Genomic DNA, 19,730 nt, shown 5'->3' with positions numbered 1-19,730 from the left:
TTTTTGTTTGGAGTCTTCCAAAATGCTATTGTTTATTGGAGACTATTGCTTGCTGTTCAGGATTAAGGTGAAACTTCTTCAAATGAATTCATTTTTTTAAGAGTGATATTTACACAGGAGGGTGTTTCCCCATAGGTTCTTACAACCACAACAGTATTTTAGAAGGTTTCTGGCCAAAAAAATAAAATAAACATCAATTATACCTTTTGGTGGGATCTGAATTGGTTGAGTAACTACCTCGGAAAGAGATAACTGAAAATGTTGGCTTAATGTGCAGCAGCACCGAAAAAACATTGCTAAGTATATTTGCAATTTCTTTCCTAATAATTCCTGTCAGTTTCATCATGCTTTTATTTAAATCTGTGGCACAGCCACATTTGGAAGACTGCTTACTATTCTGGTTGCCCAATCTCAAAAAGAATAGAATAGCATTAGAAAAGGGATGGGAAAGAAGAATCAAAGTGATCAAGGCACTGGACAGCTTCACCTATAAGAAAGGTTTAGCATTTGACTCTTGTTTAGAAATCAAGCCATTTAAAGGATGATGGTTTATAAAATAAGTAGTGTTATTTAAAATATGATGAAATACTATGAGGTTCAGAATAATCTGTAGGTTCAGAATGGAAAAAGGAAGCCTCTTTGCCACAATGCAGTTAACATATGGAATTCACTGCCACTGGATGTGAGAAGGGCTGGACAAATTCATAGTGAATGGGTCTATTAATGGGGATTAATCACAATAGCTAAATGGAACCACTAATTTGCCTGGAAACTCAGGTTCCATTTTTTCAACTCCCTGTTTTTCATGGAGGTGACATCTACAGGGGTCTTGGTAAGATTGGACTTCATCTGCTTTGCATATGATTTCTTGTGCAGTTACTTTGCCCAAAGCAGATTTAAAGCCTAAAGCTGAAAAATGAAGAGGTGTACGTACACTGCAGGCATTGGAAGATTCTGAGAAAGAGGAAAAGCTAATTAGAAGAGTCTTGCTCCTGGTCATGTCACTCCATAAGAATCATTTTACCCTATTAGTCCATCCCAAGTGACAAACTCTCCTACCAGATTTGCAGATGTGGCAAATCATAGGTGTACTCATCAAGCCTCATTTGATAAGCTGGGGCAGGTGGGATGGGTGGGGGTCAAGTTTTACAGAAGAGTTGCAGAAACAAACCCTTTGGAGCATCGCTAGAACTGTAGCTTTGGCAATGCATCATGGGACTTCTGAATTCAGATATTCATAGCACTTTTTATTGGAACAGAAAGGGCATACAGGGGAGCAAGAGGAAAAGCTCATAAAGGATGCAAACCTGAATTGAGAGAATCAGTTTGGTCTGGCTATATAATACATTCCATGTGTCATCAGTCGGCCAGCATCAAATAAGTTAAGAGAGCTCTAATTAAAATATGTCTTTTCTTTTTCTTTTTATATTATATATAAAAGAGGTTATGCATATGTTTTTCATTTGATAAAAATTTCACCTTATTTTAAAAAATAAATCAAGAGCAACCAAAATACTTAAAAAAAAAAATAGCACCGTTTCTCTGCTCCAGCTGAAGCAGCCCACACACACACGCACACATACACATACAAAATACACACAAACAAACGCACGCAACTGTGCTGCAGGCAGTAGAAATGGCTGCAAGATGAGTCTCAGACCAAATGTACTGTGTGTGTGTAACTCTGAGACCTTTCGCAGGATAGGAATAGTTTGGGAGCCTCAGGAGCCGGAACTCTTCTTTTGGTCAGTTCTCCCAGAACCCAAAACCCACTTCAGAGTTTATACACGTCTGTTCTGATCCAATGTGTTGCCACCTACCAAAACGGGGGGGGGGGGGGGGCAGGAGAGAAAGAGAGAACCCAATCAATTTTTGAAAACTATTTAAAACTGATCCTGCTTTGAACATGTTGGTTTAGGACAGACTTCCCAAACCTGGGTGGAATCTACATACATATAAAAACCGTTCTGAAAATGCTTTTTAAAAAAGCGTTTTAAAAAAAGACCTTGAATTTTCCATAAGGCTCGCCATCGCCATCTAGTGTCACATTGTATATTGCACTCAAAACACACTTAAAATGTTGCAGCTGTATAGCTGAGTCGCTAGGGTCCCCCAGATGCTGTCGGACTACAACTCCCATCACCCTTGACTGCTAGCCATGCTGGATGAGGCTGATGGGAGCTGTAGTCCAATAGCGTCTAAAGGGCACAGTGTTGAGGAAAGATGCTTTAGGAATTACTAAAAGATGGAGAAGTGGCTCCCAGGCCCCTCTTTGAACCAATCTTACCTGCAGTAGCCTATGACCTGCACTGAAGCTCACAGTCCTCCTTGGAATGGAAGCGGTTGCTATTCCCCCTGCAACCGCTGTAGATGAAGGGCCGGCACTCAGACACTCTTTGGTTATAGTACCACCTTAGCGTGTATTTGCTGCAGTCTCCCTCGTCCAGGGGCAAGGAGCATGGCTCAGCTGGAAGGTCAGGGAGAAGAAACAAACCTATACATTAGATTCCCTAGGGCTTAAGCATCCACTCTCAGGTGTTACACTGAGAAGAACCTCAACAGAAAACATTGCAGACCTTCTATTGTGCCTAAGACAGTGCCAGAGTAGGGTGGAAAAGAGCCACACAGGGTTGGTAGTTAACACATCGGCAGGTTATGCTAGGATGTTGTCATTCACGTACTTCAGCCTACAGATTTCCTTCTAACTTCTGTCACCTCACAAGGAGTAAGTTTACTCATCCACAGTATAGACAGAAGCATCTGAGAGGACCAGGGCTTATACTGGAAACATGCAGCTGCGGACACATGTCATTATTTTTATCTACAGAAGTTCAAGCAACACGCCCTCCAAGTCCCATCACAACTAGATTTGAGTTCTTCTTCTAAAAGGAGTCTGAGGACTGGCCCTGCCAGAAAATGCCACCTTTACAAAGAATACCAGGCCACCTCAGGATCCATAGAATCATAGAATCATAGAGTTGGAAGAGACCACAAGGGCCATCGAGTCCAACCCCCTGCCAAGCAGGAAACACCATCAGAGCACTCCTGACATATGGTTGTCAAGCCTCTGCTTAAAGACCTCCAAAGAAGGAGACTCCACCACACTCCTTGGCAGCAAATTCCAAGCGGAGCAGAGCCATATTCAGCCTGCCAATATTCCCACCATCTTGCTTGGCCCTGATGGTAATGGTGCAAGTGGTGGTGTTGGGGACTGGCAGGCCACATGCACCCCACAGTCCCCACGTTCCTTATCAGATAACCTGCTTTTTACAGTTTATAACACCAGAAGCAGGTGGAGCAAATGGCTCGTTATTCATTCCAAGAGGATGGAAGGAAAGGAGACGACAGCTCCTTTGAGAGAAAGGTCACAAGGCAGGTCTGCTGCTTACCTTCCTCAGAGGGAGCTCTCTTTTGCCGTTCATGCTTGGAAGCTGCCCTGGGGCTCAGTACCTCTACAAACAGGGAGCAGAGTACTGGTTTAAGAAGTCATGGCCACAGGAGAAGCTTCTAGTGTCTGTATCGGGCTTCTCCCCATCCTCCCTGCCACCCCAGAATGGGAAGAAGGAATGGGATGGCGAGGGCATGAAAGGTGTTTCAGGAGACCCAGAATTTATTTCTGGCCAAAAACAAAACCCAGAACCAAAGGAGATCACAGTGTAGCACCATCTTATCTACACACACAATAAAACAAAAAAGGAAAGTGAACTGTAGCTGTTATATCATCCAAGTCTCACTATTCCCGTGCCCCTGCAGATTAAAGATCAAAAGCGAAAAAACTGGACCTTGTATACTATGGATACAGTTTGCACAGTGTAAAAAATTAAAAATCCTTGAGACTCGCAAGGAAAAGAAGTATGGGAGTAACAGAATAGGCCTAACTACTGGCTTCCTAAGGAGTCTTTTTTATTAATCCACTACACTCCTTCTGTTAGAAAACTCTGGTCAGTGATATGCCAGCCCAAGAGGCAACTTTAAGGTCTACCAACCTTGCAGGGGCTAGTTCAGCTGTGGGGGATGTTACTTATAAAAATTAATAATGTGTTTGCTGGATACTGAAGCTTCTTTCTATTCTCAATCAGGGCATGGAATCTTCCTTGCTTACTTGTGATCTCTACTTTGTTGCTTACCAAAGGTGGGAGGCAGGTCTACCAAAGCTCTCCATCTTTCAAAGCCCATTCGTCCCATGGCCAAGGATAGTGACTTCTCCACCTAGCTGCTTTTTAATTACAATATTACTTGCCAAGGCTGCCAACTAGTGGTCATGGAGGAGTATGCAGCACTAGTAACTGCAGTGGTTTTATATTCAATATAATGTATGCTATGGGGCAGGGGGTACCCAAAGCCAGTAATTCGTTTCACACAGATTCCCAATCACTTTCATTGGCCTTCAGCAGGAGCCAAGTGCTCCAGCCTGCTGCTACCTCCCGCCCAAGGGGCAACTGCAGGAGAGCATGTCCCAATTCCATCAAACGTGTTCTGCAGACCAATGGAGCTCACCATCCCTCAGCATAGGGCTCTCTGTCCCATCTGCTCCCTCTTCATAGTCCTCCTCTGTGTAGATGTACTCATACTCAGGGTCATCTACGTTCACTACGTGTCGTGTCTGGCTCCCTACAAAACAGGAACGGCTGCTTCAGAAGGAATCCAAGAATGATGAGGAATGGATGGCAAGGAAGGAAGAACAAATGGGTAGGTCTCATCCTGAGCACACTTAAAGTAAGAAGAGCCTGCTGGATCAGGCCAATGGTCCATCAAGTCTGGCATCCTGTTTTTACAGTGGCCAACCAGATGACTGTGGGAAACCAGCAAGCGGGATCTGAGCAAAAGAGCACTCTCTGGAAACCCCCTGTGGTTTCCAGAAACTGGTATTCAGAAGCATTGCTGCCTCCAACTGTGGAAGCAGAGCTCTTGCTCCAGACAAAGCAGGAATTGTATCCAAAGTCTGTCTTGGTTTACTACCCATGGTTGGTCTGGGGGAGACAAACCAAAAGCTCGGGTTTTGATGTAATGCTAAACCAACCCATGACTTAGCCCAGGTAGCGTGGTAACCTGCGTATTTGCTTGTTCACAGCAGACCATAGTTTGGCTTAGTTGTATGCATGACATGGAAGAATTGTTACATAGCTGCTTGTTGATCTATGCCATATCGGTTAATTGCCCAAAGACAAGCCCCACAGTATAAGGGCATAGCAACTTTATGTATTTTGGGTGAACAAATGGCAACTTTCCAGCAAAGGGTAGAATATACGTATCTGGTATATTCTGTAGCCATTGGTCCTTTCATGGTCTGTCACCATGAGAAGGATCTGCCAGTACTTCTGTCCTTATTACCACTCTAAATGCAATATTATCAACTCCATCTATGTTTATCTGTTGTAGCAAAGCCAACAAAAAGGACTGCTAGTCTTTAACAAGTTTATTATGGCACAAGCTTTTTGCTGGCTAGACTGCACTTTGTCAGATAAAGAAAGCTTAATCCTCCTCAGCTGACAAATGGATAAGCTAAGGAGATCATACATTTGACAATGAGCGCTCTGGTCTGCAAAGCTACAGTATATACTGCAATGAATGTGTTAAGTCTTCAACATCCCCATAGGATGCTTTGCTATTTTCACTTTATTACATTCGTTATGCAGAAATGGCCCTGCCCTCAAAAGATCCAAGCCTATCACTGAATCCTGCCTTTGAAACAGCTTGGATTTTCCTGCAGCTGGCTTTATGAGGGAAGCGAAAAGACAAGGAAAGGGGAGGCTGGTGGCAGAACCCCTGCGCATGCTAGCCGAGGTGCTTCTGTGCACATGAAACAGCAAGAGACAAGACTCACCTTCCTCTTCCTCAGCGTGGGACAACTTAAGCACAGGGACTATTTGAGCATTGACAGATGGGAACGGTTGGGTGGATGGATAGTTGGGGAGGAGACCTGGGAGGGGCAAGGTCACAACACAAACATAAACAAGCACGTAAGAGTGACTGACAAGCTGTACTACCTCCCACTCCAGACATGAAACACAGGCCCCCGCCCACCCCACAGCCAGAGTTCAAGAGCCGCACCCAGTGTTGTCCTCTTCCACAAAAGTCAGCCATTAAACACCTCAGACAGGGAAAATCCTGACATAAGGTTTGCATGATGGGCCGACTGTTACAGAGAGAACGTTTTGACCCCAGCAGCCCAATCCAGTGGCATTTCCAATTCAGCCAGGCATATCCTCCTGTAGTGGCAGAGGACCCTTCTGCAAAGCAGACCAGAGTCTGCACGGCTGAATTGTGTCCCAGTTTTGCATGCTGGAAGCGGGACTGTGCCCTTGAGCCCTGGCACATTTGGGTGGATCAATGTTTCAGCACTACACAACAACACATGGAAAGCTTCTACTAGCAAAACAGCAGGAAGTACATGTCAGGGAGACGAATAAGAACAGCACTGGCTGCTCCCAGGTATGCAGCATTTATCTGTGAGATATTAGGAGGAGGTGAAGGCAGGTGGGAGCCCTGAGAAATCCCTCGAGTCCTCCCAGCACCTCTGGAAATCCAATTCTGACCACAAGCTCCTGAGCACAGGTGACTGAGGCGTGTTGCCCTGCTTCAGAGCCTTCCACCCCTGATGATGGTACTTCTGGGGATGCTTTTTATTTGCATGCTATTGAGGCTCCCTGTGCTGTTGAGATCCTCATGGTCTCCCACCGCCCCTCCAAAATTCTTCCTCCGCTTGTATTCCTCTGCTTCCTCTCCCTGCACACACCATTCTCCCTTGAGAACAAAGAGGAAGATAATTCGTGCTAGGTTTTCCCAAAGCTTTGCTGCTCATTTCACTATGTTCCCATTCAAGCATCAAACTCAGCACTATAACACTATAATCCATTTCCGGATGCTGCCATTGAACAGCTTGCTAAAATGGAGGTGATTGGAAAGTTCTGCCCTGTATTGTTCCCCCCAAAAATGAATATGATAGTGCTATGAAACACTCACATTACAGGTCACTAATACTTTGATATTTACAAAATATAGCTGGAAAAGCGCTAATTAATAAATTGATTAAAAACACAAATGGGGTGATAAAAACAGTGCCCATTACAAAGGATGTAGGGAGCTGATGAAGCCTGCTGCATACCTGGAAGCACAAACCATATTCCTGTGTCCATGAGTTACAGGATGCTGCTCTTTATTGCTGACTGGCCGGAGCAGCTGGCATGGTGGGGTGGTGCTGAGGAGCTGCCCTCCTGACAGCAGCACTGCTGCTGCTTCCCTGGAAGGTGCTGGGGTGGGGCTAGGCAGCAGCAAGGTCAGTGCAGAGCCAATCAGATGCTGCCACTGGTGCACCAACACACCCCAAACCTGCTGCCGTTCTGCCCCACCCCATTGTGGTACAAGGCAGCAACGCAGTTGTGGCGAGGGCAGGTCCTTGGCAGCATCCCACCATGCCAGCCGCTCCTGCTGGCTGGGATTTTGATTACGGCAAAGAGGAAGCCGATCCATCAGAAACAAATATACTCACGTCGATCAGGAGGGGAGAACTGGCCTCCACAAGCTGAAATGAGAAATAGGCGATTAATTCATCCAGGCACCCAGTTTTGGGTCTCAGGCACTGAAGGCCAAACTACACGCTACGTGGAAGATTTGAAACCAACCGAAACATAGCCATGGGGTGAGGGACTGTCAATTTCTTTGGCAGCAGCAAGTGGGAGGAAGTGGAATTTAACCTGCCTTTCCCCCTGTGCAACTTATTCCCCTGCAAAAAAACCCCTGGAGATGGATTTTGATTTACACAACAGCACTTGAGGGAAGAGTTGAACATCCCACAACCCCCATGCCTGCTGCATCTCCCACCAGCCCACAACTGCAGTTCAATTAAAAAAAGAAGGCAGCAGCCGATAATCCAGTCCCAGATCTTTTGCACGACAAGTGTAGTTTGGCTCAGACAGAACACTCCCGAAGGGACAGCCTGAGAAATACATGGGTACCTATCACCATGGAACAAGTATGTTTCAGGCCCAGTTAGGGTACCTGTGAAACTAGGAGGAGAAGGACACTCAGAAAGACAGAATAAGGCGGAAGAGTCAAGGGAGAAAACAGCAGGATGGAGGTGCAGGTGGTCAAAGGCTAGTGGCGGGTGGAGCCTTACCACAGTGCTGACTCATCTCCTGCCTGACAAACAGACGGATCTCTTCTTCCTGCAGAGGGGACAGTACATAGCATGATGAGTTCTATTACCCCTGCATAAGTCTCCCATGGCTGACGCAGCAATGTGAGATATACACAGGGAATGTTAAGAGTGCAAACTTCTGTTGCCTAAAGACATTCCAGCACAAGAGCAGAGTCAAAATGGATGAAGCAGCAGAGAGCAAGTTTAAAGTGAGGTTACCAGATTTTCCCCCCAATGAATCTGGGGACACTTTTCAACTTCAGTAGGAATGATAGGATTTTGTCAGGGGACTGATTTGTAAATCCGGGGACTGTCCCTGGGAAAAGGGGACATCTAGTAACCTTAGTTTAAAGGAAATCCTGCTAAAGGATGAAACTTGGCTGCATTGACCGCCATTGGCCACTATAGGACTAGCAATATTGAAATGGCCATCCCATCCCAGAGTTTTTATTCAGAATGTCATGCCAGAGAACTTAGGTCTCTCTCCTCACCGTCATTCCAGGATCTCCCTTCTCTCCCCGGAGGCCATCAAGCCCTGGACTTCCCTGTCAACAAAAAACAAAGGAATTCAGCAAGTTGATGACAGAAGACAATACACTATAATGCTAAGAAACTTACTCAATTTCTGGAAGATCTGCAATATAAGCTAGAGAAGGTGCTCAGTGTCAGAAGCGGGAAGCTTCTGAATATGAATTGCTGGGAATGAAGAGCAGGAGGAGACTGCTACAGTGCTCATATCCTGCCATTGTGAGAAGATAACGTAAGCCTTTGGTCCTTACCTAGCCCAGGTGAGCTGGACATCATTCAGAACCTATGGCCCTAATTAGCCATTTTCTGCCACCTGCTCTTCACTTGCTAACAGCAGCACTGCTTTCCAAAGCAAGCAGCTCTGCAAGTGCCGCCAATCAACTGACTGCCAACCCGCGCAAGTGCTATGCCTTTTACCTGCAAAGTCTGATTTCAAATGGTGCAGGCAAAGGAAAACATGTCACCGGACACCATCGTGATGTCAGGTGACCAACAGGTGTGCTCCTCCCCGCCAATCTGGCATATAAGGGTGTGAGGATCCAGTCTGCCAGCTAGTTCCGGATCTGTACTGCTGAGAATACAGCCTAGAGAGCAAGGGTATCCAAGGATCCTATGGCTGAAAGAAAATGCATCTGGCTGATAGCCAGAGATTCCCTCGCTCCCTTCCCTTTCCTCCCCGCTGTGCCTAATATTTTTTTCTTTCCTGTATCCTCCTTGCAGCTAAGCCAAAGTACCCACCACAAACTCCTTCCACCTATGGTTCTCAACTCTTCTACAGAACTTGCTCCTTGGCCTGACCCTGTCCAGTCTTGGCCTGCTCAGTGTGTGGCTCCTTCCCCAGCCTTCCTAGTGATCCCTGGGAAACTTCTACACTGGGGCTCCATCAGTTGGGCATTGTTGCTGCTGTTGTCTGGAGCCCGTCGGTTCCATTTTATTGGCTTGGAGATACTAGTGTGACCAAAGTAACTACTGGTCCTGAAATAGTTTTTTATGTGTTCTTTTATCAAAGCACTTACAAGTTGCCAGTCCAAATTAAAACTGAGGTTTCATGAAGACATGTAGCAAATATATATAAAGGTGCAGCATTGTGAGAGGCTGAAATGAGCTTCCTGTCAAATTGAGTTTTCTCACTTTGCCAGAAGACTTGAGGTACGATGAGGTTTCTGTTCTAGGGTTGTGGCTTAAACACAGAGAGAGAGATTTTGGTGGCAGATTTTAAAGCCCAGCCAGATGAAATCTCCAGGGAAATTTGGAGTGAGTGTGTGTGTGTTTTGTGCAGAAAGGACTTACCAGTTCCACAATCCCACAGGCCCCTGGACAACCTAGCTCAATAGCTCAAACTCTCTGCAGAGTGGCCTGTGCACCTTGGGTAAATCTGAATAACACCAAACCAGAACTGATGGAATTCCTTCACCTTACTTTATTTCAAAGTAAATGAAGCATCCTGCCAGCAAGCCTTCTCCAAAGGGACTTACAGACATATTTACAAACCTGCTCCCCTCTTTCTCCTGACAGACCTGGGACTCCACGGGCTCCTACAACGGACTCTCCTGGTGGCCCTCTCTCACCCTAAAATGGGGAAATCAAACACACCAAGACAATTGCTTTATTTTGCTTCTTCTTCTTTTTTAGCACTTCTTGCATTGCCTCTCCAGCTCAGAAGTTATGTGGCCCTTTAAAAAGAAGAAGGGACAGCAGGTTTGGGGGGGACACGGGGCCTCCAGATCATCACTATTTTGTGGGAGGGATTCAAGCGCAAAACCGGAGATTTAGATTTGCACAAATGAAGCGGATCAAAGCCCTAGCGCAACAAATCAACCCTTTTTTTTATAAAAAAAAAGCACAGACATTTGGCTTTCAGGAAAGTGGTGTGGAAATTATGGGCACTTACCTTCTGCCCTTGAATCCCTTCTGGGCCTTTTGGGCCAATGCTGCCAGGGGGTCCAGGGGGCCCTGGTGGTCCATCACTGCCCCTGGGTCCTGGAGAGCCAATAATGCCTGGAGCACCCTATGAAATAAGGAACAGAGGATAAGAATAGGAACATGGTATCCCTAACCTGCAAACAAAACTGATTGCCCCTTGCTTCTGCATAAGGCCAATATTATGCAATGCTGACATGGACTAAAATAGTTCAAATAGTAAGATGATTTTCTCCATGCCTTCAAAAACAAAAGGCACTTCACTGATAGGAGGATTCCAGTGTTATCACAGCTGCTTACAGCCCTTAACAACAGTGCTCTTGCTATGGATGGGAAGCATTTATCAGGTGCCTACTACACGTTGTAGTATACTGGCCCACTGTTCATTTTCATTTGATGCCAATACCATTCCTTCTGAGTTATGGAGCAATTTTTTTTGCTTTCATCATGCGCTTGAATGAAATATGTCTACCATAGTTCTATGTAGACAATGTGATTCCCGTTTCACACGCCACACTTTTTACTCAAAGGGCCTTGCAATTTTTGACGGAAACAGCTTTGCTTAGCAATTAATGAGGTTTCACAAGCATCATGCTCAAAGTTGCCCAGCAGACACACAAAAGATGAAGCGCATGTCTGAAGGCATTGCACTTTGTGCCAGAGCACAGAAAAGGGACATGCAGGGATGCTCTCAAATTCTTCAGCAGTCTGAGACTACCTTTGATCCTGATGAAACCAGAAACCTCACCACTTTCCAGGGAAATGACAACATACCCTGTCCCCCTTTTCTCCTTGGTCTCCTTTGGACCCCTGTTGGCCATCAAATCCTCTGTCGCCCTAATAACAAAAAAACATATTGATCAAGTATATAACTTAAGTGGACTTTTTAGATGTGTCTGCAAGAGTAAGCATTTCATAAAGACCACCCTCCCCAAAAGAAAAACCAGACCCAAGAACTAATAATAATAATAATAATAATAATAATAATAATAATAATAATAATAATTTATTTATTTATTCCCCGCCCATCTGGCTTGGCCTCCCTAGCCACTCTGGGCGGCTTTCAACAAAATATTAAAATGCAGTAATGCATCAAACATTAAAAGCTTCCCTAAACAGGGCTGCCTTCAGATATCTTCTATCTGAATAGTTCTCTTTGAGATAGTTCTCTTTGACATCTGGTGGGAGGGCGTTCCACAGGGCGGGTGCCACTACCGACAAGGTCCTCTGCCTGGTTCCCATCCTTGGTACTTCCATCTTGCTGGGATGCAGCTTCATATTACTGGCCATCCTCCAGCCCAATTAACTGAGTCCACATAAATGTTCTCTAATCCATACCTTGGGTCCAATGAGGCCTTCTTTCCCGGGGATTCCTGGGGTTCCAGGCAGGCCCACCTCACCCTGGGAAAAGAAAGCACAAGGTAGGCTGACCTCTCTAAACACATGTCTTGCCACACACTGCTTCATTGGCATGTGTTGGGAACACTTACAGGGTCACCCTTCCTTCCGGCAAGTCCCATTCGGCCTGGCAGGCCTGGCTCTCCCTAGAAGAGACGGAGGGTCCAATAGTGAGAAAGGACACAAGAGAAGGAAATGCTGGGTGCTAGCATGGCAGTGTGATCACATACACTTCATAGGAAGAGCGGCTGCTCTCTTGGACAGAGGTGGGCAACCTTTTTGCCCTCAAGGGCAACAAGAAGTGATGGGCAGGCACAGTGGTGGGCAGGGGCATAAGCACAACCACACAAACACACATCCTCTCCTGATGCTGTGCTGTCACACATCTCTCACACACAGCCACATGCTACACATGTACGCAGAATGATCTCAGCTGCATCAGGATTGCTGGAGAAAGGGGAGGCTAAAGATTTGAATACCTAGTGATCCTGATGCAGCAGTGGTTGCTACCCCTGTGCTGCTGACAGCAGTGCAGGGACAGCAATCCTTTTGAGGCTGGGATCGCTGAGGAACAGGAACAGCAACCTTCCCCCCCCCCCCCCGCCATTGCTCAGCTGATTGGAGTTTCTGTGCAGTTACACATACAGATTCTGTGTCTGCCCAAAGCAATGTTTTGAAAACTTCTAGTGCTTTAGAGAGGGGGGTGGAATTCCCTTGCACTAGCGCTAATCCTTACACTGGCATTTTTATTTATTTAAGTACCACCCAATGTGTCATAATACAAAAAGGGGGGGGGGGAGGAACCAAGAGAAACTTTGGCACTTACTTTCTCCCCCTTATCTCCATCCTGGCCACAGGCTCCTTTCATCCCTCGGTCCCCCTACAACAGGTAGAAGAGAAATAGAACACCCCAAATGAGTCTTAAACCATTTTTATAGTACTGTTCGGTGTACACAGTTCGTTGCCATTCTTTACAAAAAATTATTAGGATTTTAGAATACATTTCCTGACCCCCGTCCAGACAAAGCAACAGCAAGCCCATTGGTGACAATAGCATGATAACCATCTGGTGAAATGGACCAGGCTGAATAATACAGAATTTCCCAAGGCCACCCAATCAGCTGCATGATTGAGGAATGATTTGAACATGGATCTCCCACATCCAATCCAAGGTTTTTACCCACTGTGCCAGGCCAGCAAGGGATGTATTCTGCCAATATAATCCAAGGATCTTCACATCTATTTCTGATGAGCTACAGAGGCAGCTTTTACATGCAATCATTGATTACAAGATGAAGAAACCTTTTCTTGATAATACAAGCAGTCTCGGGCTATAAGAAGCTACAACACACCCCACAACCACCACAAAATCTGAACTTTCCCTTTGATAGTTCTCAAGTATATTAAAATAGCTTTGCCAGAGAGGTTCAGCTCCACTCTGTTTCGTGGCGGGGCTCACATAGTACTTCCTTGTCTGGAAAGCATCTCTCAGGATCACAGCAAGAAACACAAAAGAAAGCAAATCAACACCATGCCACACCTTTGGACCTCGCATCCCAAAAGGACCCATGTCTCCTTTCTCCCCTCTGGTGCCTGGGATGCCATCCTTCCCGGGTTGGCCCTGGAGGGATAAAGAGGAAGGCAAGTCACTGTGAATCTCAGGCTGCGATCTGTGTAAGACAGAGCAGAATGAGCAGCAAAGGACAAGTCCTCACCGGCTCTCCTGGTTCTCCCGATGCACCAACTTCTCCCTGTGCAAATACACAATATGGAAATGCTTAATACAAAGGTGAGACGTCAAGTGGGCAGGTATGCTAAAGAAGAAACCTGCACACAGATCTGCATACAATAAAGATCAAAGGCTGGGAGATGGCCATTTCAGCTTCACAATCTAAATTAAAACTTCTGCTGGTCTCAATGAGAGTCTCTAAAAACAATTAAGACTACAAAAGGGCATCATTCTGCTGACATCTTCGAACTTTCTAACATGCACAGGCCACTCCAGAATGGCAGCCTTCTTGCTAGCAGAAGTTTCAAAGCACCTGCAATGATACTTGAAAAGAAGACGAGATCACATCGATATCCTAGCTGCTGTCAACCAGCCATATTACCAATACTTTAGATTGCAACCTCTGAGTACGGCCATCTTATACTTTTAGACATGAAACCTGCAGGGTCATTTGTGCAGTCGTCTTTAAGAAAGCAGTTGTCTCCTAAATCCACCCTAAATGAAAAAGCATTCTTCACACCCAACATCCCCACCAGTCAAACAGTGTCACTCCTGAAGTCATACAGGACAACAGTAATCAGTGAACTATGAGATAACCTCTTACCTTCTGCCCACCAGGACCACGTGCTCCTGGGAATCCTGCTGACCCCTTCTCTCCCTGCTCACCTCTCGCTCCCTATAGGTTATAAAAGTGAACGTTAATGAAAAATATGGGCAACAGAGAAAAGAAGTTGGTTGTCCCATCCTGGTGCTGAAGGGACAAAAATCACTTTACAAAATTACTATAGGCCAAAGCCAGAGTTTAGGAGTCATGTGTTCAACTTCTTCCTAGCCAAGATCAGACAAGCTTCCTCCCTGTTGGAACTTGGTGAAGACATTTTTATTTCAGGAAGCACTTTAAGCTTTCTGAAGTTATGGTTAATTTTAAGTGATTGTACCGTTATTATATCTTTTGGTAACCTTATTGAACACCAGTAAGAATTCAGAATTTGAACCTACTTCTTTCAGCCTGCCTTGCTGATGTCCTAGTAGTGTTTTGCAGCCCCCCCCAAACCCCTACCACTTGTTCTGAGTTGGCGACTTTATGATCTGTGTAAAATATGGCCCCATATCTGCTCATTGCCTTCAGACACAGGTATACAACCCCAACCCAATGCAAGTCATGTATGCAGGTACCCAGGGATTTGCTCTGGTACCTTCTCTCCAGAGATGCCTTGGTCTCCTTTGTCACCTTTGTCACCTTCCATCCCTTTTAGGCCACGGTCTCCCTAGAAAAGGATGGGAAAGAGGGATTATCAGTAAATAACCAGCAGTGCAGTCGGATGAGAACAAATGGTATATGATATATTGGGTGAAACATCAACAGGTACAAGGAAAGAAAACTAGTTGAAAGGACTAGGGATGCAGACTTCAGTGCAACATGTCCCCCCCCCCCGCCACATGGTAGAGGTTTTTTTTAATATAAAGCCAAGACACTTACTGGCTCCCCTTTGTTCCCCCGAGCACCTGGTGGGCCCTCCACAACGGCAGTGTCACCCTGCAATTGAGAGAAAGCAATTGCCAATCAGATCATATCCCCCACTCCTGTTGGTCATCCCCCACTTTCTCCTGGGCAAATTCAAATTTTCAGTCCAGACAGCATCAACAGAAGCAAAATCCAAGGCACAAACCCAGGAGAGAGCACCAGCTTACTTCATAGCTAAAGAATGATTAGAGCAATTGCAAGGTCAGGAAAAAAACTTGCAGTTTAGGGTTAATGCCACAGACCGCTAACTTTACCAATATTGGAAGCTGCCTTATTGTGTGTCAGAACATCACTGTATCCAGTTCAGTATGGTCTATAATGACAGGCAGTGGGTCTCTTTTAGGCAGGAGTTTCTTTCTCAGCCCTACCTGGTGATGCTGGGGCTTGTACCTGTTATCTTTTGCATGTAAAGAATGTGCTCTACCTCTCAGCTACAGCCTTCCCCATACACACACCACCTGACTCTCTATAAGCAGAGCTACTGCAGGTATGTGGGTGGAAGCTTGTCAGTGAATGCCCTGATATCGTCTTCCCCAAGGCCAGACTAATGTGCATCAGGCGGAAACATGGTGTTTGCAGTAGTAGCTCTGCCAGCAGGGATGTGTTTTTTTCCTTCCTTGCTTTGAAGGGTTTGGGCTTGGAATCCCACAAGGTTGCGTTCAGTCATCACAATCCTGCCACAGATGGAGCTCTCACCTTGTCTCCCTTTGGCCCCATGAGCCCAACATCTCCCTAGGAGAGAAGAAAGTAAAGGTGAAAATAAGTCAGTTGAATTCATCATTCTCAAGATTCCACTCCTCAGACTAGGCCAACTACAAAGATTTCTACTCCTCAGACTAGGCCAACTACAAACATATTTGGAGAATTGTCAATATAATTTCAAATATTTATAATATTGAAGGGAGCGAGACTTTGTGCTGGCCATCAGGCAATGGCTTTTCCACCTGCCTGGCCCCACCTTCCAGCCCTAGGAACCTTCTGAACCATGTTGCCACCACGGACATTATGTGTAGGTGTCTTTTGATGAACTGACTGGAAGATTATGAGTCCTTGGGGTGGGGAGTGCTTCGTTTGTTTTTGGTTGCTAGTTTGTTCATGTTGTTAATATTGTTTTGTGGATTATGAGTGCTGTAGCGCTTTGTGAATTTTATAGTACGACTTTTGTTGTGGGTGTGTTGTTCAGCTTATTGTTTTAGTCGTTTTGTTAATAGCTTTTTATAGAATGCCGTTGCTTTCCTGATGATTTGTAAATGTTTTACTGATAATTTGTTAATCATACTATATGATTCATGTTGTATTTGTGATGTTCTCTTATTGTTATTTATTGTTTGTGAGCCACTTTGTGATTTGTGTGAGTGAAAAGCAAAACAGAAATATAATAAATAAAAATTTACAGAACAAGCTAAAAAAGCCAGACGCTTTCATTGCCTCAAGTCACTTATAGAGGCTGACTCTCAGTCTCTGCAATATAAGCTTCCCTTTGCTCATAAGCCCAAGAGTGGTTACACCAGTGGGTAACACTAGGAGACAAATAATCTGATTTAGCCTTCCTTCAGTGGTCCCGATCCAGAGTTTTATTCCTTAAAATATTGCTATTTCAATGGTCAGCAGGAAGGAAGGGCACGAAGGCAGCCTTTACCTCATTCATTTCCCTCTTACAATTCCCCAGCCCAGCCCACAAGAAAGGCTTTACTTACTTTGTCACCTCTCTCCCCTCTGTTTCCTGGAGGCCCCTAAAGACAAAACAGAAGGGAGGTCATTTCAGAATGACAACCAACACTTATGCTCATGTTTGAGGAATCAGAGAAAGAATGAAGGGAAGTCAAGATATTTACTGCAGGCCCGCGATCTCCTTCCATGCCTGGGCGACCATCTTCACCCTGAGAAAAAAAGCAGAGAAGGGCATTGAAGCAGATGAAAGGAAAGAGCACAGGGTGGGGAAGAGGTTGCGGTTGTAGCTGTAGACTGAACCTAACACGAGAACCTATCACAACACTCAGCAAGCTGATGAATCCTGAAGATGCCATATCAAAGTTAAGTGAAGGCAGGGGCAGCCAGCATGACATCCTCCAGAGGTTGTTGGAAACCAACTCCCATCAGACTCAGTCAACATGGCCACTCTTCAGCGATGATGGGACTTGTAGTCAAGCAACATATGGAGGTTGCCAAACTGGCAACACCTGAGTTAAGGGGTTCTGCTTGGGTTTCTAAAGGTTTATTCTACAGAAAGACAAAATGGTGCCAGTCGTTTTTGTTGCCTGATGGCCATAAATATCTGTTCCTCCTCCTCATGGAAACCAGAAACTAAAGGGCTGCTACAGACTTTTCCTTCCAATAGTGCGAAATCCCACATAGCCAACTACTCTGTCTCTATTTGCTGCTTGTCTGATACAGTTAGACTGCCACACCTATATATGGAGGTGAGCTGATTCCACCCCACGGTTTGGTCTAAGTCTGAGAAGCAGAATCAAGATACATACCCGGGGTCCTGGATCTCCTCGCTCGCCTCTAGCACCTGGCTGCCCAATACCTATGGCCCCCTAAAAAAAAAAAAAAAATTAAAAAATGAGGAAAATGAAAATCCATCCATCATCCTGTTGCTATGTGCAACCTTTTCTCAATAAATTTAAGGAACCAGCAACTCAGCAAAGCTTGCATCTATTTAAAGATTCTCAAACTTTGTCAGAATATTTCCAAGGAAAAAATAGGCTTGATATAACTTAAGTAATAAGGTATTAAAGGTGTTTTTTTAAAAAAACAATTCTCTGAATAATGCAAAAAACTAAGTCTCATAAGAGCAGCAGTTAATTAGTTCTTCTTTTTTTGGTTTATATAGTGTGATATTGGGCAGAAACGAACTTCCTGCAAGATCTTAAACTTATACTATCTGATCTGAGACTATAGGGGCTAAAACCTGCCTTTCTTACACTAGAAACTGATGGCCATGTGTGGATCGCCATCTTTTTTTCAGAGCTTCTGGAGGCTACTGGGCAAAATAAATCAAGGCTTACCTTGTCACCTTTCACTCCTGGAATGCCTTGTGTACCCTATAATAAAAAAGTGATGGAGAAAAGGGGGGGAGGAAAAAAAACCAGGTTAATATTGCAGCACCCACACAGGAATACACACAAGGAACTCTGTGGCACATGGGATAGGATCCAGCTAGAATGCATCTATCTGTCTATCTGTCTATCTATCTATGCAATCCTCACCATACACCCACATTGAAAATGCTGTACATACCGCTGGTCCTTGTGGTCCAGATGGACCTGGAGGTCCTGCAGTCCCCTCCCTTCCAGGAAAGCCAGTCTGACCCTGGTAAGGAAAACAGCTGTTACTGCAAAAGCTTTTATTAAGCTGGGCTAGAAACGATCCATCCTTTTCAGTGAACCCAAATCCAGAACCACGTGATGTCCCTCTTCGTTTAGAACTATGTTGGGTTGCTCAAAAGCTACAAGGAAGCCCAAATAAACTAGGACAATGTTCATTGCTATGGACAACTTCAGAATCACATGCCAATCCTGGGGCACCTAACAAAGCATCCGACAAAAGAATAATGTTCAGTCCTGGAACAGCTACACACCTGAAGCTCCTTGTGGCTCCCAAAGACTACCATTAATTTATCTTGACAACAAAGGAAGGAAGAGCATTGGAGTTTGAAGGGTGGTGGCGGTGACCTCCCTTACCCTCTCTCCTGGAGGTCCTGGAAGGCCAGCTGGTCCGTTTTCTCCTCTCAGACCTGGCTGGCCTGGAATTCCAGCTGCGCCTGGTGAACCTGGAGGTCCTGGGGGTCCAGGCAAGCCAGGGTCTCCCTGAAAAGAAACCGCATGACATCATGTCAGATCCAGAAAAAGGTAATTCTCATGGCCACGCCCCCTTCTTCCCCATCCCCAACATCTGACAACCATTTTCACTACAAATTCATAAAAGTGGCAAAGTATGAGGCTTGCACTCATAGTTTGATTATTATTATTCTAACCTTTCGAATACACCTACACGATAGAATTGAATAGATTATGTGCCTTTGAAATATCTTTTTATCTGGCTAAAACTCAAAAGGAACAGAAACTCAGGCTTAGTGTATAGTACTGAATGAAGCAATTTCCAAATTTACAATCTCAGCTATGGAACATTAACATTCCTCTGTATTTGGTTCTGTATTCTAAGATATAGTACTCTGATGTTACTTTTCCTGGTTCTGATTTGCAAACCGTAAGAAGAATAGCAAAGTTTCTTCAGCAGGAGCTGTCCACCAAAGGCTGTGCTGAAATAGTTTGAAGAGGCTTATGCATCCCGAGGCTAAAGCTGTGTAAAGGAGCAAAATAGGGGGGGGGGGGACATGAACATTTCCGAAAAGCTGCATACCATGGGGTCACAGAAGTAACAGGAAAGGGATTACCTTTAATCCTGGAGGTCCAGTTTGCCCAGGAGGTCCCTGTTGGCCAATCCCAAGTGAACCCTGAGTGATGCAAATGAAAGAAAAAGCAATTGTG

The 19,730-nt window shown here is 45.1% G+C and overlaps 1 protein-coding gene across 5 annotated transcripts in view; it reads right to left on the bottom strand.

Annotated features, from left to right (window-relative positions):
- The window catches only part of COL7A1 (collagen type VII alpha 1 chain), a 106,255-nt gene continuing 86,525 nt past the window's right edge, over positions 1–19,730 (bottom strand). For 4 of the 5 annotated variants that reach the window (XM_081850977.1, XM_081850978.1, XM_081850979.1 and 1 more), the window contains 27 exons: positions 19,637–19,696; positions 18,924–19,049; positions 18,481–18,552; positions 18,249–18,284; positions 17,718–17,777; positions 17,073–17,117; positions 16,935–16,970; positions 15,934–15,969; positions 15,193–15,249; positions 14,909–14,980; positions 14,317–14,388; positions 13,699–13,734; positions 13,524–13,604; positions 12,810–12,863; positions 12,076–12,129; positions 11,924–11,986; positions 11,360–11,422; positions 10,557–10,673; positions 10,157–10,234; positions 8,629–8,682; positions 8,117–8,165; positions 7,490–7,522; positions 5,825–5,920; positions 4,498–4,611; positions 3,390–3,452; positions 2,288–2,467; positions 1–1,816 (listed from right to left, as the gene is read on the bottom strand). In XM_081850977.1, coding sequence (XP_081707103.1) covers positions 2,298–2,467; positions 3,390–3,452; positions 4,498–4,611; positions 5,825–5,920; positions 7,490–7,522; positions 8,117–8,165; positions 8,629–8,682; positions 10,157–10,234; positions 10,557–10,673; positions 11,360–11,422; positions 11,924–11,986; positions 12,076–12,129; positions 12,810–12,863; positions 13,524–13,604; positions 13,699–13,734; positions 14,317–14,388; positions 14,909–14,980; positions 15,193–15,249; positions 15,934–15,969; positions 16,935–16,970; positions 17,073–17,117; positions 17,718–17,777; positions 18,249–18,284; positions 18,481–18,552; positions 18,924–19,049; positions 19,637–19,696 — 1,797 coding nt within the window. In that variant the 3' untranslated portion in view covers positions 1–1,816; positions 2,288–2,297. The remainder of the gene's footprint in view (positions 1,817–2,287; positions 2,468–3,389; positions 3,453–4,497; positions 4,612–5,824; positions 5,921–7,489; positions 7,523–8,116; positions 8,166–8,628; positions 8,683–10,156; positions 10,235–10,556; positions 10,674–11,359; positions 11,423–11,923; positions 11,987–12,075; positions 12,130–12,809; positions 12,864–13,523; positions 13,605–13,698; positions 13,735–14,316; positions 14,389–14,908; positions 14,981–15,192; positions 15,250–15,933; positions 15,970–16,934; positions 16,971–17,072; positions 17,118–17,717; positions 17,778–18,248; positions 18,285–18,480; positions 18,553–18,923; positions 19,050–19,636; positions 19,697–19,730) is intronic. The other variant, XM_081850980.1, reaches the window with a different exon arrangement.

This window comes from Podarcis erhardii (assembly GCF_964252035.2).
Source record: "Podarcis erhardii genome assembly, chromosome: 2".
Taxonomy (NCBI): domain Eukaryota; kingdom Metazoa; phylum Chordata; class Lepidosauria; order Squamata; family Lacertidae; genus Podarcis; species Podarcis erhardii.
Note: the sequence above shows the minus strand (reverse complement) of the source record. Positions and strands in the feature narration are given on the sequence as shown.